Source organism: Dendropsophus ebraccatus, chromosome 10 (assembly GCF_027789765.1).
Source record: "Dendropsophus ebraccatus isolate aDenEbr1 chromosome 10, aDenEbr1.pat, whole genome shotgun sequence".
NCBI lineage: Eukaryota > Metazoa > Chordata > Amphibia > Anura > Hylidae > Dendropsophus > Dendropsophus ebraccatus.
Genome location: NC_091463.1, coordinates 21,954,569 through 21,980,660, shown reverse-complemented (window position 1 = coordinate 21,980,660; position 26,092 = coordinate 21,954,569). Strand labels below are relative to the sequence as shown.

Below are 26,092 nucleotides of genomic sequence, written 5' to 3'. Positions count from 1 at the left end.
CTTGCAGTGCAGTGGGTCTGACCACCAGGACCTTCACCGTTCCCGAGAACAGGGGTGCAATCTCCCCGCAATCAATGGGGTGCTTACTGCACCTGTGCTCCACTCACTATGGGGCCACTGAATGATTTCAACCACTGAACTTGGTAGCGTTCTGCATCCCCCTAGTGGATAAATAGAATGCAGGATGCTGTGACTAAACAGGCTGAATCCGGACGCTCGGCATTTCATTAATGGAGGCTGAAGAAGTTGGATGCAATCTATGGCTGCCTGAAAAACATAAACTGTATCCATGTTCTCTAGGACTCACTAGGGTTGTATCCAACTTCTTCAGACACTGCACATTCGGGCCCGGACATACCCAAGCGAGCTCGAGGTTCATTTACCTCTAGTTCTTAGTAAGGAAATTTTATAAAGAAAAAGTTTGTCCACATTTGATTATATATGAAAAACTAATCTACATGTAAAGTTGAGTAATGTTGTAAACACATGATATGTCTTCTACTGATCCCAACAGGATTATGGGAATTATTACACTTCAGAGCAGCATTCACAGTTCTGAAATCTTCAGACTTGATTATGTCACTGTTTCCGATTCAGTAATGGATTTCCTGCAGCGCAACGGGGTAAGCAGCGAGCCGGGAAGAGAGGCTCAGCCATGCGCTACTCCTGATCCGTCTCCTCTGCATGTGTGACACAGCTTGAAGGGTGGTAGGTCTGACAGCATGCTTCTTAACAGTTTGCAATGGCAACCAGCAGAATAGTGAGTGCAGCTCTGAAGTATGATACAGTGTGCAACTCAAGATAAGTAATGTATTTGGATGAGGAAGCCGGGTGACAACATGTGGATGTTACAGTAATAACACTCTGTAACATAACACTCTGTAACACAGTCAAGGAATTAGTCTCATATTTTAAAGGGGAATGCTCTATAAATTAACACAATGGCGGGGGTCGTTCTCCCCGGCTATTTTAACCAGTAAACATTACAAGATCAGACAAAAACATAACAGACAAAAAAGATAAAGAAAGAGGAACTTAAATTTTAGGTAATGATTTTACATAAAACAATAGATCTCTGCACTGCATCCTTCTATTAGGTACAGGAGAGGCATCTAATCTATACATTACATTATAGGTTAAACCTACAAACTTGCTCCCTCTACTGTGAAGAAATGGCAGGTGGACCTGTAAAGAGTCAATGTCAATGGTGACAGCACCCGGCACCAGCTGGGAGACTCTGGTTTCCGGAGAGGCATCCATGGGCTCCGGTCTGGTCTATTGTCTATTTCTTTATGACGATTCTTTATCATTAGAATTTTGCAGTTGGATATTTTGTCATGATTGATGTTCACTACAAGAGAAAAAAACAAAAGTACTATTTATCTAATGTTAGACATGGAGGGAACACAATCTTAAAATGGCAGCATAGTAAAGGAATAAAGCAATGGAGTAAAAAGCATTACATAGGCATCATAAGGTCTTCTATGCTGAGGAGATTTCATGCTGCCCGAATAACTATCTGTCACTATATGGGCAACCAAAAGCTAGATCTGTTCACCACCGAGCAGTGTGTCGGACACTGAAAGGCATTAGAAGTCACCCAGGCTTTGTACCATATAGCAATTGGCTCTCTGTTCGACATGAAAAGATGGAGGTATTCTCCCTAGACCTCTCTATAGTAAATATCCACAAAATCTATGATTGCCGAATTAAACAATGATCTTTATGCCATTGCCAAAGGTTAATAAGAAGCTGGACAGGGGCGCTGCCTATGTCTATGTATGACGGTCCATCTAGACCGTATAAGCTCACGATTACCTACAGTTATCCCGAGAAGGTCGCCCGCTAAGGCAGGTTGTGAAACTGTGTTTAAATAACAATTTACCAATATCTTCTATAAAGGTTCTGTCATCAAAGATTGCCCCAGCCAGAGCATTCCTGTCCTGTATGGCTCAGATGAAGACACCTGAGAGGACGACTACTCTACCTTCTCTATCGTGCTATATGTCTAAACTGAATGGGGAAGGAAGCAGCAGAATCAGAAAAGTGTACTATATAAATTCACACAAGGCAGATTTGTTGCAGAAATATGTGCCCTATTCATGTGAAGCCACCGCAGATGAACAGAAGTCATTTTCAGTCATAGAAACACAGCCATCCCTAAAGAGTGTAAAATGACTAACCTGGTTGGTTATAAAGAGACTGAAAAAAGGGGTGTATGCAATTTTAAAGGGTATTCCCATCTGGGGTAGTAATGACCTATCCTCAGTACGAATAGGATAGAACATTGCTAAGATCAAGGCTGCATTTGACTCTCTTCGCCAGCTCCATAGAGAATTAATGGAGCTGCGGTGTTCACACATAGACTGTGGCTCTATTTAGTGGGGATTTCGGGGTCCCAATTTCAAAGAATGCAGAGGGCCTGACCTCTTAGTTTTACCTTATCCTGTGTATAGAGCATAACTCTCATGTCACATACGAATACCACAATGTGCACTTACAAGCTGAACTCTAAAAGGGATTTACATTGTAAAATGTGCTCTCCAGCAGTCCCAGCTAATAAACTGGTCTTCTTAACAGAGTGGATTTCTCCAATGCCGGTCTTGGCTTTTTTAGCCATATTTTCTGTGATTAGGAACCTGGAGTCTTTGTGTAGAGCATTGGCTGTGTCTAATGTGACAATCATGGCTGTATATTGGACACTTCATTGAGGAATCCTTTTACTTTTCTTGTTTGTGCCACTTAAGAAGCAGTTCCCAAAAAACTATTATTGCCCCCCCCCCCGATAGGCACGTATAGTCACCACAGCTGATCAGTGTCCCGCGGCGCCGTTCAAATCCGGGGAGCACTCACATCCACCTCTGCTGTGAGTCCTCTTCTCCTGTGATTATAGGCCGGATCTCACGCACTTCCATGCATTCTCTATGGAAGCGCGTGACTTCCAGCGTTCAATTACAAGACAAAGAAAAGTAGTCACTGCAGAAGCGGATGTGAGCGTGCGCCGGATTTGAACGGCGTCATGGTACCGGAACGAAGCACTTGTTAACACTTGTTAGTCGTCTGATGGAGTGCTTCGGATATGTTTGAAAATCGTTGTTCATCAGCTGCTCATCGTCCTGTGTACTAAAACATGTGGAGCTGATGACTGACAGAAGTAAATGACCACATGAATGATCCAGTAATTGTCTGTGCGGCCCCTGCCTGCCCGATACCTCTATGAATCTGAAATATGCAATTCTGTACTATGATATTTCTCCCTAGGAAGAGTGTACAATAAATTATGCAGCTTTAGAATGAATACAGGAAGGTGTGAAGGATTTGTAGTTAGCAGAGACACAATGTAGCGTAACGTACCGATAGCTCACGTCTCACTGCGGTGATACATCGGCTTCCTTCTGCATCGTCTCCCAGTGTTGTTTGCAGCACCCATCGGAGTCTGTGGACTGTCAAGATTCATAGTTTCTCCCTTTCAAAGAGCAAGACACACAAACATTACATTACCAAAACAGTAAAGCGGTATTTCCGCGATTGGAAGAGACAGCATTTCACTAGGATATACATCACTTCCTTCTTACTAAGGATACTCCCCCCACCACCATCTATCCACAGAATACTTCACTTCAGTGGAGCCGTGTTGCATGTCCCGGCACAGTCAGTGGATCATGGCCTGAAGAAGCTTCCATCTCATCATTCCCGGATGGGAGAAAAGTCCCCATATATAAGAGGTTACACCAGACTACAGCAGTCATCTCCCTTGATCTATAACACACCATGTCCCACACAAACAATAAGGGAGCAGAGTCAGGTGCTAATGGTTTACCATATTATACATATCAATCACATTTTTACCTGATTTGGGTGAGACTGTGGATCGTTGTCTCCTGAAGGTCCATCATAACCTCCATACATGTCCATATTTATTGCTCTGTCTTCCTCTCTGTCCTCACTCTTCATCCCAGGCCTAGCCGTCTTACTTGGTGGAGGTGTGAAAGCAGCCAGCAAGCCTGTGAACGTGAACGCAGAAAGGAATCGCTTCTTGAGGAGGTTGTATGCTGGATTGTCTTTAAGTTTTTCCTCTACCAGGTTGTCTAGGATCTCTTGCTTCCTATTGCTGTCCTCCTCTTCATCAGAACGGGTCACAAGCTTAAACGCACTTGTTTCCAAATTTTTTTTCTCTGACAGGATCCTGGAGAAGGTCTTCAGAGTGCACGCAGAGGGTGGCATATAAGCCATGCTCCGCCTTGGGGTTTTCTCATTGTTTGTGCCCTGTAGCCAGGCTTTCACGTTGCTCTCGTCCTCCAAAGAAATAAGACTCAAGTCTAAAATCTTCTTCTCTGTGCTGCTTGTGGGTGTTTGGGGGGTGGTCGGACATGGAGCTGACGTTTGACAATCTGTTTCATTCAATGGACCTGCTGTAAGGGTACTAGAGGTTAAGACCTTTGCTATTTTAACAACAGGATACTGTTTGGGTGTAAGGGTCAATTGCACTGCCGGCTGAACACAATGTGCTTGGGAGGCTTCCCCTGCAGTGTTTTCTATTGAAGACGAGCCATCACTCTGAGGTGGTTGCTGGTTTGCAGTACTACTCGTACTGGTTGGTGTTTCAGGGGCTTTATCAGAGGATGCTGTACCTGTCGCTGGCTCAATTCTTTTTTGTCTGGAAGATTCGGAAACAGGCAAGTTCTGATGCACAGTCACTCGCATTGGACTAGGAAAAAAAGCTTGGACTGGAATTTGGATCAAGCCTTGGGGAGTAAGAATCCAAGTGGTGGGGTTAACTGCTGGGTTCAATGGACTCTGAAGCAGCTGTATTGGTACCTGTGGTGAGGTCATGCCACGAGCGCCTGGTGCGGCCTGCACAGTGGCCGGAGAACCAACAGATGGCACCCTATTACATGGATTGGTTGTCTCTGCAGCTTGCACAGGGGCCACAGTTTTAGGTGCATCTGCTCCTGACCTGTTGATAGTATTGCTGTTTGGTGATGAAATCTGGCCGCTAACAATATTATTTGTTGTTATAACCTGGCACGTTGGCAAGGACATAAGAGGCATAGTTTGCAAGGGACCATTTTGTGAAGTGGTTGAAGCCACTGGTTGAACTGGGGCTTGATGCTGCCCGGTAGTCATGTATGCCTGGTTGACCACTATTTGTGGAGATAATAGAATCCTAGGAGAAGCGAGAGCTGCATTTTGGGCCAGGCGACGGGCTCTGCATTGCTGCATTCTTTTTTCTTTCAGCAACTCACTGACAGTCTTGAGCTTTGGTGCTGGGGTGGCAATTTTTACTTGGTCCTGGGGAAGAGAGCGCTTTCTGGATGGCTTGGGTTCCTTGCTGGGTTTCTTCTCTGTACTTTTTGACTGTGGTTTCTGAGGAGTAAGTGAATGCACTGCTAAAGAAACAAAAAAAAAGCAAATGAATGAGCATCTGCACATAGCAGTGATTTCATTCTCAGGTACAAACTTGCCAATACACTGGGTTATACTTCGTCATCTTTCTGACACATTGTCCCAAAATCCCTGTTTCCTTTCACATAATGTCATTTTTGTTCCAACATACTATAGTAGTAATACATACTATTAATAGAACTCTAAATCCCCTCCATAGACAATAGGTAAAATCCTACAATTCCTGCAGTCCCCACTACAGCGAGCCTAGAAGCTTACCGCACAGGGGACCCACAGAACTCAATAATAAAGCCGCACTTAGTAAGCTCCCAAGTGTTACATATAACCCTACATCATTGTGAAGGGAAGCCGGGGTCATGCAGCTATGTACAGTAAAAGGGCCATTAATTATTAACTTTCTTACTTTCTATTTTTAGCACCATTTTATTTTTAGCAAGTATATACTTAAGAAGGTTAACACATACTTACATAAAATGCTCCTTGGGGACAAAGTATTCTAAGAAAGAAAAAAAAAATTTAATTTATTATTTATTTAAATAACAAACAGTAAGTGAAGTATGTTTGAATAATGACATGTTCTTGTGGAATCGCAAGGTTGAAGATTAGATGTTATCACCTTTCCCAGCATAACTAACATAACTAGCTGATGGACAGGGGTCTGACTGCTGGGACCCCCATGAACTCCAAGTGTAAGGAGAGGCAGAATGATAGCTTGGCCTCCACTCCATTTAGGGTCCTATTCCACAGGATGATTATTGTTTAGATAATCGTTAACGATTGAAACAATCTCAAACAACCTGAAATCGTTTACCTAATTACACGGAGTGATGATCTTTACTTATGATCGTTCTTGCGGTTGTCTCGTCGTTGCTATTGCAACGACCGAAAGGCGTCTTATTCCATGCAAACGATTTGCGAACGAGCAACGATAATAATATTTCCAGGTCTCATTAAACGATCAACGATTTCTCGTTCGCCGTTAAATCGTTAACTGCTATTCAACCGAACAATTATCGCTTCATTCCGAACGATTTAACGATTATCCGAACAATCATTGTCCCGTGGAATAGGACCCTAAGGGTACTATTACACCAACAGATCTGACGAAAGATTATCTGCCAAAGATTTGAAGCCAAACCCAGGAACAGACTATATACAAAGAACAGGTCATAAAGAAAAGACTGGATTTCTCCTCTTTTCAAATCCACTCCTGGGTTTGGCTTCAAATCTTTGGCAGATAATCTTTCGTCAGATCTGTTGGTGTAATAGTACCCTAACTCTCTATAGGACTTCCTAAAGTAGCTTAGTACATTGAAGGTCAGCCATGCTCATTGCTATTCATTTTACTTGGGAAACAAGGGACCTCCATTGATTGCAGGGGAGGCAACATTTGGACCCCCCCCCCCTGCCACTGTTCAGCTAGTAATCCTCTAGTGGATGAGAAGGGGATAACTTTTATTCTAACCTGCTGTTATGTTCTTATATGGCAGGGAATACTAAACACTAGAGCAGCTTTATTACCTTTATCCTCTGGTACATTTTCTTGTATACTATTTATTGATATGATTATGTATGTAGTATGTACCACCCAACCATTGCACTGCAGGCTGAATGGACACAGAGTCAATATCAGAAAAGGTTACATGCTACATGGGGTCTCAAGACATTTCCACAAGGCACATAACTGCAACACCGAACAAATTAACATTTACCCCATTGATCACATTAGTACCAACATGACCAACAGGTTTGACACCCTAGTGAAAAGGGAAATGTTTTGGATTTTCCAATTGCAGACATTACAACCTATGGGCCTAAATGAAGCCACTGAACTAATAGTGTAAGATTGACATAGCATTCACAATGCCTGTCTGTTTGATATGGTCATTTTTGGATCTTTCTCCTGTATAGCTGTGTGTTGCTCTTTGAGTGTTGTGTTGCTGCTTTGAGTCTCTGTCTGCCAAGCTTTTTTACTTGCCCTTCCAAGCAGCAAGACAAATCTTGGTTCCAGGAATTGGAACCTGGGCCAGTGTGTTATAGAGCTGGACAACCTACCACTGAGTCCATAGCTTATTTTGGTATCTTGCAGTGGAGTTTTGATCATAGTTATAGGTAGACTTAATATTTATAATATGCATTTTATTTATTTATATACTTTCCTCAAAATGTAACCATATAAAAATTATTATTATCATTTACCCTATGCTTGAGCATTTTGACAAGTAGTTAAACTTTCAAAAATTTGACTCCTACAACCTGCCCCTGTGGGGATTTGATCCTATAGAGGATCAGTGTCTTTTTTGTTCCAGAGTGGTGTTCATTCCCCTGCTCCACAGCTTGCCTGTGGATGTTGGGCTAGGCATCCATTTACTCCTAGGTAAAGATACAAACACCAAATGTTTTTTATTTTTTTAATTACAGATTCAATGTAAACCTTTTATAGTATCTTTTATAGCATTTTATCAGATATGTTTCTATTGCATTTTATTTATATTTGAATCAAATTCAGTTTTTATATGTATGAACTAAAATTGTTGTTTCAATTCAATTGCATGCTAACCTATGATGTCATGGGTTCAAGCACCCAGTGAGATCACTTCCAGGTCACCCTTTATGAACTTCATTATAAAATGCACACCAGCACCTTATGTCACATGCCTGATGAAGAGGAGGGTGGCCTCCTCGAAACGCGTAGCTGAATGTAAATAAATAACTTCTTTCACCAGAACATGGAGTCAGTGTCCGGTAACATTGAGGAGACCCAGTGATCCAGACATCAGACTCCTGGTCCAGACGGATTGCGCCAAGGAAGCCACCGCTTTTATCCCTTTTTCTTCGTGCTAATTTTGCTGACGGAACTCCTGGCTGAGTTACCGAAAGGTGGCGGGCTGCAATCCCACTGCAATTTCAAGCTCTGAATAGTGTTGTGCCTAATTCAGTACGACCACACCAGGTGAGCGTGCATACTGTGTACTTGTGTTTGTGGCTCCCTCAGAGTTAATTTTCCTGCACATGCAGCGCTTATTGCTTTTTTCTTTCATATATTTGATATGATTATTAGGGGATTTGGCAGATTGGGGGCAGTACTTTAGCCCTCCTGTCCACTGCCTCCTTATGAATATTCATGTGTTGGTCTGCAGTGACGTAACGCCAAGCAGCTCATCACTGTAGAGCACCGCATTTATATTGGTGAGGAGACGGCAGGCTGATCGGTGCTGCGAGAAGTAAAGTAAGTTGTTCTGTTCGCATGTTATAGGAGTTTACAGAAGGAACTTGCTACAGTCTGACACGGAGGAAACGCTTGTGTTTTTTCTTAATGTTTCTGTAATGGATTCCCCCTTACCTACACTGCTTAACACTAGACATACGCTTTGTTACACCTCTACTGCTGTCTAGCCTTCAGAAAGGAACGTTTTCTTACTACTGGTTTAGACTGTTGCGCTGTCCGTCTGCCTGTCTGGAGGGGTCCAGATGCTTTGGTTTTCCTTAGCTGGATTACTTGAAGACAACCATTCACATCGATTCTGAAGAACTAAGAAAGAGGAACACCATTCAAAGTTACAATATAGAAAGTATAATATTAAACTACATTTTGACAACAACTATTGCTGCGTTTACACGGAGAGATAATTCGCCCAATTGTAGGATTAACGACTTCGAAGTAACAATATGTTTTTTATAACGATCAGCATTTAGATCGTTCGCTGTGTTTACACGAGCCGATTATCGCTCAAATGCTATAGTTATTGCGAAAATTCGAGCGATCATCGTTCCGTGTAAACGCAGCATAATCCATCTCAATCTGCAGGTTAAAGTCTATAGCACAGGCTTCAAACTCGCGGCCCTCCAGTTGTTGTCAAACTACAATTACCATCATGCCTCAACGTCCAAAATTATACGCCATGGTGCGTAAACTGAACCTTATAAAGATTATTGCTGAAACTGTGAAAACAATTATAAGCCGCTGATTTGCAGAATGGAAAAGTTGAATTTATATTATCGCCTCCTAGTGACCCTCCAAAACTTACCTGGATAAGCAGGGTGAATATGGGGGTGCTGGTTAGAGCCACAGTAGAAAGCTTCTTTCTCATCACATCAGCTGAAAACAAACAGACTCGTATTAGGCACAGCCAGCAGACCAAAGGCGTCAAACATGCGGCCCTCAAGCTTTTGCAAAACTACAATTCTCATCATGTCTGTCGAAGCATGGGGGGGGCGCGAGTTTGACACCACAGCCTAAGGGCCCTATTACACAGGAAGATTATTGTGCGAAAAATCGTTATATGGTTAAAATTTAAACGATAATCGCTCTAATTGCAGGAAACGATCGAAAAATCGTTCGTATGTCGTTGATCGTTGATTTAGATCTGAACCTAAAATTATCGTTAATCGTTCGCTGTAATTCCACATTCGTTCGCTCAAGTTCCGTATTTTTTTTTTTACTAATCGTTCAGTGTAACTGCACATTGTCCATTGTTTTTCTGGGATCAGAAGGAGTAAACAATCATAGTAACGATCGCAATAACCGTAAATAACGATTATCGTTCTGTGTAATATGGTGAACGATTTCAGGTTAATGATAAACAATCTCGTTTGCGATCGTTTTTCGTTAGTCGTTAAAAATCGCTTCGTGTGATAGGACCCATGTTGCTAAGGGGCAAAAAAAAGCTATTGAGTAAAAGTTTTCAGGGCCTTTTATTGCCTATCCTCATGATATTGGTTATTAACCCCTAGACGACCCTTGGCGTACCTGTACGTCCTGGGCCGCCTAGGGGACTTCAGAGCGGTGCCGCGCGGCTATTAGCGGGCACGGTCTGATCATCATGCCAGCTAATTAACTTTTCAGATGCAGCTGTCAAAGTTGACAGCTGCATCTGAAAACTTACTGCAGCCATTCCCTGGTGTCTAGGGGGGGGCTTCTAGTATAGTGTAAAAAAAAAGTGTTGTTGTTAATAACAAACCCCCTCCCCTAATAAAAGTTTGAATCACCCCCCTTTTCCCATGTTATAAAATCAGGGGTGTCAAACTCAGGCCCTCCAGCTGTTTCAGAACTACAATTCTTATCATGCCTGGACAGCCAAAGCTAAAGCTTTGGCTGTCCAGGCATGATGGGAATTGTAGTTTTGTAACAGTTGGAGGGCCTGAGTTTGACACATCTGTTATAAATAAAAATAAATAAACATGTTTGCTATCGCCACATGTGTAATCACCCAAAATAGCAATTTATTTAAATTCCTGACCTCGCACGGTAAACGGCGTAACCGCAAAAAAAAAACAAAGTGCAAAATTGCGCATTTTTGGTCGCATCAAATCCCGAAAAATTGTAATAAAAAGTGATCAAAAAGTCACATATGCGTAATCAAGGTACCAATAGAAAGTAGACATCATGGCGCAAATAATGACACCTCCCACAGCCCCATAGACCAAAGGATAAAAGCGCTATAAGCCTGGGAATGGAGCGATTTTAAGGAACATATATTTGTTAACAATGCTTTGAATTTTTTAAAAGCCATCAAATAAAATAAAAGTTATACAAGTTACATATCGTTGTAATCGTAACAACTTGAGGAACATATATAACAAGTCAGTTTTACCCCAGGGCGAACAGCGTAAAAAAAAAAAAAGTGTTATTTTTTTCCATTTTCACCACACATTTAATTTTTTGCCGCTTTTTCAGTGCACTTTATGAAAAAATTTAGCCTGTCATTGCAAAGTACATAGGGATTTTTAGAGATCTGCTTTTCTACTATGGTGCCCATAAAATCTCCTTGGGTCTACACCAACAAAATTCAATTTACACAAAAAAAGAAATAAAAAAATGCATAAAATTAGGATGTGTCGGTGATTTTATAATCTGATTACATTAATGTTTTTTGTCTGCTTTGTGTAAATAAACTCAAGTATCCACACAGTGGCTTTTTATGCCTTATTATATTATTATTATAGAACACATTATTAAAAATTTGCCATCAGTACAAAGAAGCCTTGTTTGCCATTTACCGTGAATTTGCTTATCCCAAGGTGACGTGTAGCGAGTTAATATGGGAAGGAAGACATTGCCCACCCAGGGTGTAACGGCAGCCAGCAGACTTCTATCCAATGGGACTTTATCCTTTGTACGTGCAACTCTTAATGTATTCGAGGTGTCACCTTCCTGGTTTGTCTCTTTTTGGCTGAGCTGTTGGCCCTAAAAACACAACAACAAAGCATAAAATTAAGTTCTGTTTACATCAAACAAAATAAATAAAAAAATAAATAAAAAGATTAAAACTTCACAACTTTGCTTTCTGGTATAAGAAGGATTATACACCTGTCCTGTGGAAAACAAAGATATATACTGCACCGTAATAAACCCATCTTCAGCGAGACTCCCTTTACAGACTGGATTGTATCATGTATCAGAATTGTACGTTTAGTTTGGGCTGCAGAAACCAATTTCTAATTGAACCCACTGAAAAAAATACACAGGTGACCTCTTTTGATTTTAGCATAGAATCATGGGATTTCTGCAAATGCTACTTCAATGATTTCCTATAAGACTGTCACTGGTTTTTGTGAAGGTTATAAGTCGTCTTCGATCAAGGAGTTTTCTGTAGTTCCCGCCAGATATTCTACTAATGTACAGCAATAAAAATGTCTTCATTTATATAGAGCAAACTTATTCCATATCGCTTTATATTTTGTCATCACATAAATAGGTCCTTGTTCCCTTAACGGCTCACAATGTAAATTCACCTATCCGTATGTTTTGGAGTGTGGGAGGAATCCAGAGTATCTGGAGGAAACTAATGCAAACGCAACTCCTTGCAGGTGTCGTCCTTAGTGAGATGTGAACCCAGGACCCCAGCGCTGCAGGGCAACAAAGCTAAACCACTGAGCTAGACTAAAAAGACTCAAAACAGTGAATAAATGTAATTAAAGGGGTTGTCCGGCGATAAAAAATTATTCACAGAATAACACACATTACAAAGTTATACAACTTTGTAATGTATGTTATGTCTGTGAATGGCCCCCTTCCCCGTGTTTCCCCCCACCCACGCTAGACCCGGAAGTGTGGTGCATTATACTCACCGCATCTCGTGTCGTCCACGGTCTCCGATCGTCAGCAGTGACGTCTTCTTCGGGAGGCCGGCGGATCTTCCCGAGTGCCGTCCGCCCTCTGCAGCGTCATCCGAAGCTCAGCCGCGATTGGCTGAGCATAACTGTGCTCAGCCAATCGCGGCTGAGCGGCTGATGACGCGGCCACGTCATCAGCTGCTCAGCCGCGATTGGCTGAGCACAGTTATGCTCAGCCAATCGCGGCTGAGCTTCGGATGACGCTGCAGAGGGCGGCCGGCACTCGGGAAGATCCGCTGGCCTCCCGAAGAAGACGTCACTGCTGAGGATCGGAGACCGTGGTCGGCACGTGACAGGTAATGTATAGCGCACCACACTTCCGGGTACACGGGTGGGGGTGGTGGGACACGGGGAAGGGGGCTATTCACAGACATAACATACATTACAAAGTTGTATAACTTTGTAATGTGTGTTATTCTGTGAATAATTTTTTATCGCCGGACAACCCCTTTAACAAACTTTAGGTTTAGTGTTTTGTAAATCCACAATAACTCCCAGGATGATAAGTATCTGATTGGTTGGGGGTCCCAGTAGCAGGACCCCCCACCAATCACAATGGACTGTATACTCCTGCTGCTTTTACTCACTATAGGATGGCTGAAAATAGCTTAGCACTGTACTGTACCCACAGCCAGTAAATGAAGCGGCAGCATGCATGCCCGACTCATGTGCCACTCACTTGGGGAACAAGGGGCCCCTATTCCTGTGATCATCGGGGTCCCAGCTGTCAGAACCCCACTTATTAGATACTTTTCTCCTATCTTGTGGATAGGTGATAATTAAAACCTTGTGAGAATCCCTTTAAGGACTGTGTTTAGTGTGGAGTTGCTGTGCTTTCATTATTTACATGGATTAAACCATGAACATCACTGTAAAATCCAATCCCAGCTGAAAGGATGAACACAACACCTGTTTTCCTTGGCAGAGTATGGTGTTCCATCTAAGGATGTCACGGACTTCATCCTCGCTAATCTGCAGTATATGGTGGCCACTCTTCTTGGCCTGAGGAGAAATGACAAGCAGACATACGTATTAGAAAAACCAGACGTCTTGCAAATACCGTACCTGCTAATGGCTGATAAAGATGGGACAGGACAAGCATTATGGATTTTCCACTGGATTTAAAGGGTTAGTTCAGTAAAAACACTTTTTCTTTCAAATCAATTGGTGCCAGAAAGTGCCACCGATTTGTAATTTACTTCTATGAAAGGGGTTATCTGGAGAAAATAGTTTTCTTTCAAATCAACTGATTTCAGAAAGTTATATAGATTTATAATTTACTTCTATTTAAAAGTCTTCCAGTACTTATCAGCTGCTGTATGTACTGCGGGAAGTGGTGTCTTCTTTTCGATCTGACACAGTGCTCTCTGCTGCCACCTCTGTCCGAGACAGGAACCAGAGCAGCAGCAGCAGCAGCAAACCCCCATAGAAAACCTCTTCTGCTCTGGACAGTTCCTGACATGAACAGAGGTGGCAGCAGAGAGCACTGTGTCAGACTGGAAAGAAAACACCACTTCAGGAGCTAAAAGGTACTGGAAGACTGGAGATTTTTAATAGAAGTAAATTACAAATCTTTGACACTTTCTGGCAGCAGTTAATTTAAAAGAAAAGTTTTTTCTTTTAAAAGGACTGTCAACATACAGGATGGATGCATTAGTAACAGATCCTGAACCAATGGACTAGGATCCTGAATGGGAGACACCACCCATTAACTCCCTATAAACTCAGTTTTCTACATCAGACAGGCCCATAAGGTCTCGGTTTACATGGCTGCAGCAATGACATTCTGTACCAACACATGATCACACTAGGTGAAACCTAGATCCCGTAACTTCTAATATTATATGTTACTATAAAGGCATCCAGGCCTATCCAGAACTTGTTCAGTGACTCAACCATCACCAAATCATGTGGCGGAGTTCCTTAGTTTCATTGCTTACAGTGAAGAAGCCCTGTCTGATTATGGTGAAATCAAGAATTTGCGTCAAGAATGACCTCTTGTAAATGTCACTTGAGGGCTAAACCTTAGTGAGGGCATGCTCAGCTAAAAGGTTCTATTGATGGAAAAACCCACAGTGGGTTAGGCTGCCCCCTGCTGGAAATCAAGAGTCAATTTACACAAGCTCAAGATGTGGCAGTTTAATAAAATGTACCTCTAAGAGAATGTCCTTAGGATTTTCTGTTATGGTGTCTGTGGATGGTGGGTACGCGATACCTTTCAGTATAGTGTTGAGCTGATAGCGACCCCGCCTTCCTCGCATTTTAGTTTGCGGTACTCTAAAACTAGTAGCAGATTTTTTGGTGATTTTTTGGATCAAGTCTGAACTCTGCTTCCTTGGAATCCACAAATCCAAATTGGGGGCAGATTCTAGAAATTTGGTGGCTGCTCTTCGCTCTTTGCTGTTAAATTCTTCTTCCATGTTGCTTGAGTCATCCTCATCCTCACTACTACTACTACTGCCACTACTACTACTGCTGCTACTACCACTGCTACTACTACTACTGCTGGTCGTGATGCTACTGCTGCTCTCACTGCTGTTATCGGTGACATCGTCTTCACTCAGCTCCTCTATTTTTATCTTCTTAGGTGTTGACTTTCGTGGTCTCCTTTGTGGCGCCGTATTTTGTGGTACTTTCTCTGGTGCTGTTTTTCTTACTTTTTTCTCTGGTCTTTTTCGTTTCCTTATTCTTCCCTGAAAAGTCACAGAAAAACAAAGAGTTGTCATCACATTATATCAGGTTAACCCTGTAATGACCAACCTATTTTGGGCCTTAGGCTGCATTCACACATCCATAAAATCTGTGATATGTCCGTACATTTTATGGGGCCGTGATCCGTGCCACAAAAAATGCTCCCGGATGCAGCAATTCAGATGCTACGTCCTAAGCATCTAAGTGGTTCAACGGATGAAATTGGTAGTTTCCCTGATCCGGACTGTTACGAGTAGGAATAAGGGGCTTAGTGACTACCATACAGTCCCAAATTTGTATCAAATCTTGTCAAGGCTTATCATGTAAAAACATGTGCTTTTCCTGGAACAGTAACTGCAGCTGCAAATACTACAGCGTGAATCCAGCAATGCCATGGCTGAATGCTGCCTTCCTGCTTCATCTTCTTCTCTGCTCTCAGGACCATGCCACTTAAAGGGAACCTGTCACCCCCCGTGCTGGGGTGACAGGCTCCCGACCCCCCGTTAGAGCCCCCTATACTCACCTAATCCCGCCGGGTGACGGAGATCGCAGCCGCTGCAGCCCGGCGCGCGCGCTGAGAGACGAGTCCAACGCTCATAGAGAATGACGGAGCGCTGGACTCTCCTGTCATTCTCTATGGGTGTTGGACTCATCTCTCAGCGCCGGGCTGCAGCGGCTGAGATCTTCATCACCCGACCGGATCCAGAAGCGGGACCCGGCGGGATTAGGTGAGTATAGGGGGCTCTAACGGGGGGTCGGGAGCCTGTCACCCCGGCATGGGGGGTGACAGGTTCCCTTTAAGCTTGTGTCACAGACCGATTGTTCAGGATTGCCTACATTACCTAACACGCACAATGTTTTATAAATTATAGTCAAGCTGCTGCAAGAGCCTGGCAGCTAGGATGGCAAAAAGGTACGCATGCTCTTCAGAAAAAGTGCAAGAAGGATTTCTGGACTTAAAGTCTATACAAGGCATCCGAAAAGGGGTTAATCCAAAATAAGCATCTGATCTATGGACAGATATTGGTGACATAATACTATGCCATAATATAATATGCCATCAATGTCCGACCAATGTGTCTCCTGCAAAAAAAAAACTACTTAGGGCGCTAGGAACCCTCAACTTTTTCCAGGGGTCTCATGGTCAGCCTATTAGAGTGGACAGCTGTCCGCATGGTCTACAGAATATCCCAGCAGAACTAACAGGACAGCAGTATTGCATCAATGTCTGGCCTGGTATGAGCCCTTTAAAAGGAAAATTAAGTAATAGGAGAATTGACCGAGTGAAAATATTGCTCTATGTTTAGGCACTATACCTTGAAATAACCTGAGATATACTTCCATTTGCTCAGGCACTGGGAGCCAGTCCGATGTGTTAGCTCTCTGCCTACTTTAGCCCAATGACCTGTAAGGTAACAGAAAGAAAGATGGATAACAAGTTAAAGTGAATGTGAATGAAAATTACCAACTGGTTACATCAACTGTTAAACATTTCTAAGAAATATTAGTGATGATTTTTTTCTAAAGTAAGTAAGTAAGTAAGTAAAGTTTTTTTCTATTATAAAGTAACCTGAAATCTGAGGTTTTTCCATCATGGCCACTGAGCATGGTAATAGATGAACACTTCCTGTGCTGTCAGCAGTCATCATTATAATGACAGACACAGTACAGGGAAAGGACACCTATATAGAGATAACACTGGTGTGCCCTGTTCATGTTAGGGTACGTGAACACAGCTCATCTTCGCCCTTCCTACAAAACTAAATGAGTCCATCTCCAGACTAGTTTCCAATGGTTGATGTGGTTCCTGTAAAGAGTCTTTCTAAATGCAGCTAAAATACAGTGTGGCTGCCTTCATATTAATAGAAAAAAAATAATAAAAAAATAAGAACATGCTTCAGTACATGGCTGTGATCAATAAAAAAATTTTTTTAACCCCTTGAGGACCAGGCCCAAAATGACCCAGTGGACCGCGCAAATTTTGATCTTAGTGTTTTCGTTTTCCCCTCCTCCCCTTCTAAGAGCTTCAGCACTTTCAGTTTTCTATCTACAAGCCATGTAAGTGCTTGTTTTTTACAGGAATAGTTGTACTTTGTAATGGCGTCTTTCATTTTACCATAACATGTATGATGGAACCCAAATATATTACTTATGAAGATATAAATAGGTGAAATCGTAAAAAAGAATGCAACATGGTAAGGTTTGGGGGGTTCCTGTGTCTACGTAATGCACTATATGGTAAAAGCGACATGATACTATTATTCTATAGGTCAGTCCGAACACAACCATATGCAGGTTTACGCAGATTCTCTAATGTTATATATTTTTTTTTAAATGAAATCCTTTTTTTTGGCAATTAATTATAAATAAAATGGGCCTATTGTGACGCTTATAACAGTTTTATTTTTTCACCTATGAGGCTGTATGGGGTGTCATTTTTTCCGCCATGATCTCTAGTTTTTATTAATACCTTATTTGTGAAGATCGGACGTTTTGATCACTTTTTATTAATTTTTTTTATATATAATGTAACATTAAATCGGTAATCCACGCACTTTTTCCCCTATTTTCGTGTACGCCGTTCTCCATGACGCTTGTAATATTTTAATAGATTGGACAATTACGCACGCTACGGTATATTATATGTTTGTTTATTTATTTTTATATGTTTTATTTATATAATGGGAAAGGGGGATGATTTTATTGGGGGAGGGGTTTTGGGGTAGTGTATTGGTGTTTTTAACTTTTTTTTTTTTTTACACATTTGAAGTCCCTTTGGGGACTTTGAGGACTTTTACATACACTAGTGTGATTACACACACTGATCATTGCTATGCCATAGGCATAGCATTGATTAGTGTTATCGGCGCTCTGCTCATTGAGCCTGCCTGTGCAGACTCAGTACAGCAGATCGCCGATCGGACCGCACGGAGGAAGGTAAGAGACCTCCGGCGGTCCGTTTTACCGATCGGGACCCCCGCAGTCACACTGGGGGGGTCCCGATCGGCAAGTGACCGGGGACTCCCCCTGTCACTTACACTTAAAGGGGTTAATGACACGCGGCAGCGCGATCGCTGCAGCGTGTCATTACCAGTAAGGTCCCGGCTGCTGATTGCAGCCGGCCCCCACCTGCTATGAAGCGCGCTCCGCTCCGGAACACGCTTCATAGCGGGAGAACCACCCAGGACGTACAGTTACGCCCTAGGTCGTCTGGGGACAGACTTCCATGGCATAACTATACGCCCTGGGTCGTCTAAGGGTTAAAGAAGAAGTCTGGGCAAATTGATTTGTTTTTACCAAGTCCTGGGGAGGATAAAATCAATAACAGGGTCCCCACTCAGACCAGGAAGTGGCCGGGATCAGATCAGCGGTATGTGGCCACCATCGCTGGAGCAGGGGAGGTAAGAAGACGTTATTTGTTTTATCCTCCCCCTACCCAGCACTTCTCCTTCTGTTTAAGTTAACAGATGCAGATACAAATACATGATGACTACGGTCAGTGTCTCACCTACACCGTACTTCTTAGTCAGCTCAACTAGCTTATCCTCTTCCTCCCGAGTCCATTTACCCTTTTTGATATCCTTGTGAAGGCCTTTACAATACCTGACAGAATAATCAAGTGAGAGATTATAAGCAGCATGCCAGAGAACTGGTATATCATTAATAGGATCAATTTTAGCAACAGCAAAGTATATATCTAGTGCAAACAATGAGAAATCTACCCAATGTCCATAAATTGAGCCAAAATTGTGGTAAATTTAGCCAAACTTCTATGGTCGGACGCAGGTGCAGAGGGAAGGTTGGGTTCCTGTGGAAACATCCCAGGCGAGTTCCATGAACGAGTCTTTTCCTGGAGGGTTTCTTTATAAACTATTTTCTCTTAAAGTGTCTTTGTCATTAAAAAAAACAAAACTATTGATGTCACAGATAAGTAGTTCCTGATGAGTAATGCACCCCTAACCTGACCTGGCGAATGACCTGGCGGTGCCAATGCATACAGCATATAATGCATTTGTCATGGTTAGGCACTCTTGCAATCAGCATCAAATGTGAACTGTGTGGTGATGCATATAGTGCGTCAGTACTGTACAGGGAGGAGAGAGTCCAGCACTAAGCAGGAGTCCCTGCACACCTTCTATGCCATGATTTACCACCAGAGTAGCATGTCTCAGGAACAGAATAGTGTGCCGCCAATCATGTTGCTCACAAGTACATCTGTAGTCTTAGTGACCCGTCACCCTATTACACCAAACATTCTGACCAATGGTGTAACAACTGTGAAAAGAGAACGATTAGCCGACATGCATGATGTTGGCTGATTGTGGTCTTTTAACGGATTGAAAAATCCTGATCACAATAGCAACAGTCTGCTGTACGTCTCTCTGTGCAATAGGAGCGGCAGCAGCAGACCGCCACTCTCTTCAATGGACCACCCGGACAGCCCCTGCTGCTCCCTATGTGCTGTCTGCGCATGTAATAGCACAGGCAGCAAGTGGGGAACGAGGATTGAGCAATCGTTGATCAGACAGTTCGGCGATCACTTCCTCCTCTTAATCAAGCCAGGTAATATGGCCCTAAGGGTCAAATCAGACAGATATTACCCCAGGTAATAAAACCAACGAGTATTGTCCAGCATTGTCACTAACATCAGTCATGTCTGTAAATCTGAGATGCTTATCTAGTCAAAATCATAAAATGTAATAACCTTTCACGGCACTGGATATCAGTTCTTCCAGGAACTTCCAAGCGAATCTTGTACCAATCCTTCTCTCCGTATTTCTCGACAGCTTTTAGTAAGCGCTAAAGTAATTATGAACATAAAAATAACAAATTAGAATTATCGAATCTAGGGACAGGGTTACTTATACCAGTCATGAAAAAAACAATGACATGCAGATGCAATGCTTCTCCTCCGCTCAGTCTTCCTCTCCGGATCCCGTGGCGCAGCATGAACTCCGGAGCGGCCTGACCGCTTAGCCAATCACTGGCCGCGGCGGTCCCAGCCAGTGATTGGCTGAGCGGTCTGACAGCTCAGTCAGGCCGCACCGAAGCTGATGCTGTGACGCGGGACCCGGGGAGGAAAACGGAGCGGAGGAGAAGCCCTGCTAGGTAATGTATGCTGCTTCTCAAATAGTCGTTGCCCGACGCTCACCACTATTCCACGCATCGATATTTTTAGGTTTGGGCCTAAATAAATGATCAGCCGATGACACGATCATGGGCTGATCGTTTTCTCTATTTCACCGAGCAATAATCGGCTGAATTGGGCCGATTATCGCTCCGTGGAATAGGCCCCTAAAACAGTATCCCCACTCCCGGGACAATACTAATACATTATGCTGGGTGGGGAAACTCTCCATTACAGGGCTTACCCGTCCATAGCCTCCGTAACATACGGGACGTGGGAATAAGCCCTAAGTGTATAAACTGGCTAATATCTACAAGTATTTGTGACTTCCAGGTTTTGACCCTTACCTCATCTTCTTCTTTGCTCCAGTGACCCTTCTTCAGAGAGGGATCCAGGCACTTTGACCAACGATGAAGGAGCTGCATGGAGTCCCTGCCCTCCATGAAATAAGAAACTAAAAAAAATACATCAAGTTAGTGTCTTTGATTATGTATTTACAATTATAGGTCTAATTAACATAGGAAAAAAGTAAAGCTTCATGCCTTTCCCTGTTTCCATGCCTGTCTAACACCTCCTGGTTTTTTGGATTAGAAAAGTAAGGGTACTATTACACGAAAACAATTTTTCGACGATCAACAATCTCAAATGACTGCTTTGGCGAAAGACCTGAAATCGTTCACACAATTACACGGAATGATGATCGTTACTTATGATCGTTCTTGCGGTCGTCTTGTCGTCGCTATTGCGTTTATCACTACTGCGAACGACGTCTTATTCCATGCGAACGATTTGCGAACAATCAACAATAAAAACAGGTCCAAATTCTATCAAACGACTAACGATTTCTTGTTGGTCGCTTATTCTTGTCTGCTATTACAGCAAACAATTATCGTTCAAATCCGAACAATCATCGTCCTGTGCAATAAGGCCCTATGTTTACATAAATTCTGGAAGTTTAGGGTGCGTTTACACAGAGAGATTTATATGACAGATTTTTTAAGCCATAGCCAGAAACAGACTATAAACAGAGAACAGGTCGTAAAGGAAAGACTGAGATTTTACCTCTTCTCAAATCCATTCCTGGCTTTGGCCTTAAAAAATCTGTCAGATAAATCTCTCTGTGTAAACATACCATTAGCTTGTATAATAGCTGTTATATGAATGCTCATTTAGCTGACAGCAATCTCCCCTGAACCCCCAACCCATTACATGTGCACACTCAAGCTCAGCTGAGCATGCATGATTTCTGATTGTGGAGATTTAAGTAAACACTCCCAGGCTTCTCTGGCGGTGGCTTATCAGACAGAGATCAAAAGTACCTGTAATGTAAAATCCAATATGCCTGATCCTTTCCTCCCCGACATCACTCATGGGGGCTGAGCTGGGAGGCCACCATACACATTAAAGAGTCTGCCAATCCCAGTATAATCAATTGGCTGAAACATATCTAACATAATGGCTGGCTTTAGTTTTCTATGTATTTCTACAGAAAAAAAAAAATAGGCAAAATATACCAGAATTACAAACCTGTGTGAATATGTCATACGCAGCCCCTGCCAAATAACATATATCTGTTGTACTATACTAGCCTTCTTATGATAAAGTATTTGTGCATTTAAGTATGTACAGTATGATTGAAATACTCACTCTTACGGTAAGGTATGTGCAACCCCACTCTCATTCGCTGGACAAACTGCATCAGCATCTCATCTTCTTCCTTGGTGAACTCTTTCCTCTTGAAATCTTTGTTGTGTAGCTGGTACTGCTGGAGACACTGGAAGGCCGTTCTGTTTGTCTAAAAAGAATGAAATATGAAGCACCATTAAAACATCTGAATCTCTGACAATGAGAGATGAGCAAACCTCGAGCACCGAACTCTCTGCATTTGATTAGTGGTGGCTGAAGAAGTCGGATAGAGCCCTAAGGGTCCTATTACACAGGGCGACTATCTGCTCAATCAGGCCCATTCAGACAGATATCTCCCCATGTAATAAAGACAACGATCAGCCAAGGACCCAATCATTGGCTGATCTTTGTCTTTCAGCTGGTCCAAAAATCATCGTCTGATGACCAAGCATTGCTCCGTGTAAGGCTAGGTTCACACTGCGTTTTTTTGCAATCAGTTTTTTCATCCGTTTTTTGCAAAACGGATACAAAAATAGTGTCAGCTACGTTTTTGTGTCCGTCAAAAAAAACCGGATCCCTTTTGATATGTTTTTTTTACAATGGAAAAAACGGGTCAAAACGGATGCACACAAATGCATCCGGTTTTTGCAAAAAAACGGATAGAAAAACGCAGTGTGAACCCAGCCTAATAGGAGGTTTGTGGTCAGCAAATGATGAAAGTGCAGAGGACATAATAAAGCTATAATTTACCTCTCCACGCTCCCCAGTGTCCTTCCAGCTTCTCCTCGCTCACCGCAGCCCCCTCTGAAGCAGTCTCTGCAGTGACAGGCTGCTTAGCCAATCACTGGCGGCTCAGTCCTGCCTCACACAGTGATTGGCTGAGCAGCTTGTCACTTCAAAAACGTCTGAGAAGTGCCAGAGGCAGCTGCTGGGGATGCGCAGAAGGAAGAGGTGTGGAGAGATTAAGTATTGCTTTATTATTTTCTATATATGCAGCAAGGGCTACACGGACAACGATGACAATGTAGCAGATTGGCGCTTGTTTTCATAGAGAAACGGGCTGTGTTATATATCCCTAATTCTACCATGGATACACTTGTTTTCCAGGCATCCAACTTCTGCAGCCACCAGTACTCAAATGCAGAGAGTTCGGGTTCAGATGAGTCTGAGTGTGCTGGAGGTTCTCTCATCTCTAAAGACAATCAGGAATGTAAAATTGACACGCTAAAGCAGAGTTACTGTAAGACACTCACTGCTAGCTCCTCGGCTATTAATTCCCAATTGACGAAGTTGTGTTTTTCTGCTATTTCTTGTAATTTTTTATTTTCGTCTTCTTTCCAAGGCTGATTGTTGATGTCCGGATGCAGATGATTCATCCAAATCTTGCTAATTCTGTCTGCGCTGTGAATGCCTTCAAACTGTGAAGAGAGATTTCCAAATGTCAGGTTATGATTACAAGAAACATTTCCATTCCTATGTTAGGTTTCCTACAGTAAGGGACATGCAAACTCTCTGGTTTATGTGAATAAAGTTTAACTAGGGTGCAAAATATGCACACAAGAGAACAACACGCTTTTTCTACATGTAAAGAATGTTTCGTTGAATCCGTATCACTTCTGCAGCATAAATCGACAGGAAAGTTAGACAAATTCCTAATGTACATTAATTATGGAAAATGCACATATACTGCGATTTCCCTTAATTTAGTAGATGAGACAGGCTTCAGATTCTCTAAAAACCGGGACATCCCAAATCAGGTGTAATTCATATGGAGTGTCCAGCAGGGGGCATACTATATGTAGAAGTCTATGTAGTGTATTGTATATGGAACTGTATGTAATGTAGTGTTAGTAATTTGTTACAGTACACTATCACAGGGACACTTGTATCTCCCTAGACTTCTACATATAGTGTGCCCCCTGCTGGACACTCCATAGGAATTACACCTGGTTTTTTAGAGAATCTGAAACCTGCCTGATCTACTAAATTAAGGAAAATAGCAGTATATGTGCATTTCCCATAATTAATCTACATTAGGAATTTGTCTGACTTTCCTTATGTAATAACATATTAAAAAATACGCTTTGGCCGGAGTTGCCCTTTAAACTCTGGATTGCAGGTCATTTTATGTGCACAAAGCGTGGACATGTTTCTACACATCTCATCCATTATACTGCTACTGTAATAGTTTGTGGATTCTTCGTATGCAAATCTGTAGTTGAAAATCCACAACATTTCCACCTTTTGTGAACACATTTTTAAAGAAGAATTCTTATATCTGTCTATGTCTAATATAAAAGTTCACCCGGGTGCTGGAATCATAGCTTACACTCCTTAGTACTGCTCTATAGTGTCCTCCATGCTTCTGCTGCCTCTGGGGGTCCGTTATACACACACACACTGGAACCTGTTCCTGTATGTGTGTGTCTGTTCCTGCAGTGTTGTGAGCCATAGAGGTTAGACCTCACCCAGTAGCTCCGGGATAAGAAAATTTGAGATGGAGCCTACAGAGCATTAATCTGGTGGAAAATGTCATATACAAGTTATATAATGACTAGAAACAGTGCTACTCCTGAAAAGTTACCTGAAATCACAGATGTGCTTTAAAGGGAACCTGTTCACCTCCATCACCTGCACCAGAAGTCATTACAATGATCTCCCAGCAGCTTCCCTCTGTCCTTGACTGATATCTCTCTCACTCAGGTCTATGAATCAAAGCTGGTGGGGTTGAGAAAAACTCCTGGCAGGTACTCCATTAATCTTACTTCCGTATTTTAAGGCATGGTATAATTTACTTTATTCTTCCAATATGCTTTATAGGGGCTTGCATGGCATCAAAATAGCAAGGGGGCCTGCTGCACACAGCCATACTATGTTATAAACAGCTGTGGAGTGGCACCCACATAGAAATATGGGAGCAAATCCCACAGGCTGGAGGATGAGGAGGGCAGACACAAGGCAGTCTGCAAAGGCGCAACATATAGGCTGTGTACAAGTATAGAGAGAAAACAGAGCACACTGTAAAACCGGTAAAAGCAACATTTTTAATAAAGACCTATGAAGGGACTGTTTTTGCACCAGTAATAAATACAAAGACTGTGCTTTTCAAAAGGCGTCTGCAGCCATAAAGTAGTAGAACAAAATCATAGCATGCTCCATTGCATGCCATATTACATATTTGCATTGCCAAATCGGGCTGATTATCGCTCTGTGTAACAGAGACAACAATCAGCCGATGAAATGATCACTGGCTACACGTTTCTTTAGGTCCAGACCTAAAATCATTGGGTGTCGGGCGCACATCGCTACGTGTAATAACGATGTGCAGCTGACGATTGAACAAACAGTTAATACATTACCTGTCCACCCTCCCGGCTCACCTTCTCCTGCGCTTTTCATGCATCCCGGTGCCGCGTCTGCAGCTTCTGAGCCGCTCTCTGAGCTGACAGGCTGCTCAGCCAGTTGGCTTCATCGGCCCATTTAATAATACCCTTAGTCTCCAGGCCTATATATCTGACATAAGCCTCCTGAAAGGGCATCATACACATGGAGCCTATGCACTAACCTACAGCCTCCAGCCTCCTTTGATCCTACTTAGAATCTACAGCCCAACTTACGTTGACATTAGAAATCTTCTCCCAGTCATGATCGTCAGTTCTCTTCCCCAACAGAGTTTCCTCTGGAAGGCGGCTAAATGAAAAAAAAAAACAACAATAAAAAAACCCCACACATTAAAATAAGTTTACACTTGACATCTGATCACACACAACAATCTTTACTGCTTTCTCACTAAGATGGCAGCATGTAAAAAGTCTGCAAAATGTAAAGACTTGTCTAAAAGTAGAAGACATGCTGTTTTTATCTACAATAAGGTTCACTGCTGTTCATCGGTTATGTTTGATATTGTAGCTCAGCCCTATTTTCTAAAAAGCTGATTACAAAGCAAAACTGCAGCCAGTCACGTATTCTCTTTAAGTAGTCTCTATAAGGGATATATTATAATGAGCCAAGCTGCATTCTGACAGTCTTAAAGGGTTATTCCGGGCTAGGGGTATTTTATGTGTATGGCTGGGGAGGAGGTGGATATAGACGCCACCGGTCACTTACCTCCCCGGTGCCAGTGCC

At 42.6% G+C, this 26,092-nt stretch overlaps 1 protein-coding gene across 4 annotated transcripts in view; it reads right to left on the bottom strand.

The window, feature by feature from the left end:
• Nucleotides 1-877: 877 nt before the first annotated feature.
• The window catches only part of SNAPC4 (small nuclear RNA activating complex polypeptide 4), a 37,373-nt gene continuing 12,158 nt past the window's right edge, over nucleotides 878-26,092 (bottom strand). For 2 of the 4 annotated variants that reach the window (XM_069943194.1, XM_069943195.1), the window contains 16 exons: nucleotides 25,585-25,657; nucleotides 23,221-23,385; nucleotides 21,989-22,136; nucleotides 20,689-20,795; nucleotides 19,919-20,013; nucleotides 18,722-18,816; nucleotides 16,530-16,618; nucleotides 14,676-15,215; nucleotides 13,432-13,524; nucleotides 11,407-11,593; nucleotides 9,435-9,505; nucleotides 8,828-8,938; nucleotides 5,875-5,902; nucleotides 3,850-5,390; nucleotides 3,355-3,466; nucleotides 878-1,351 (listed from right to left, as the gene is read on the bottom strand). In XM_069943194.1, coding sequence (XP_069799295.1) covers nucleotides 3,362-3,466; nucleotides 3,850-5,390; nucleotides 5,875-5,902; nucleotides 8,828-8,938; nucleotides 9,435-9,505; nucleotides 11,407-11,593; nucleotides 13,432-13,524; nucleotides 14,676-15,215; nucleotides 16,530-16,618; nucleotides 18,722-18,816; nucleotides 19,919-20,013; nucleotides 20,689-20,795; nucleotides 21,989-22,136; nucleotides 23,221-23,385; nucleotides 25,585-25,657 — 3,448 coding nt within the window. In that variant the 3' untranslated portion in view covers nucleotides 878-1,351; nucleotides 3,355-3,361. Of the gene's footprint in view, nucleotides 1,352-3,354; nucleotides 3,467-3,849; nucleotides 5,391-5,874; nucleotides 5,903-8,827; nucleotides 8,939-9,434; nucleotides 9,506-11,406; nucleotides 11,594-13,431; nucleotides 13,525-14,675; nucleotides 15,216-16,529; nucleotides 16,619-18,721; nucleotides 18,817-19,918; nucleotides 20,014-20,688; nucleotides 20,796-21,988; nucleotides 22,137-23,220; nucleotides 23,386-24,551; nucleotides 25,273-25,584; nucleotides 25,658-26,092 lie in introns of those variants that run through there. The other 2 variants (XM_069943196.1, XM_069943197.1) reach the window with 2 other exon arrangements.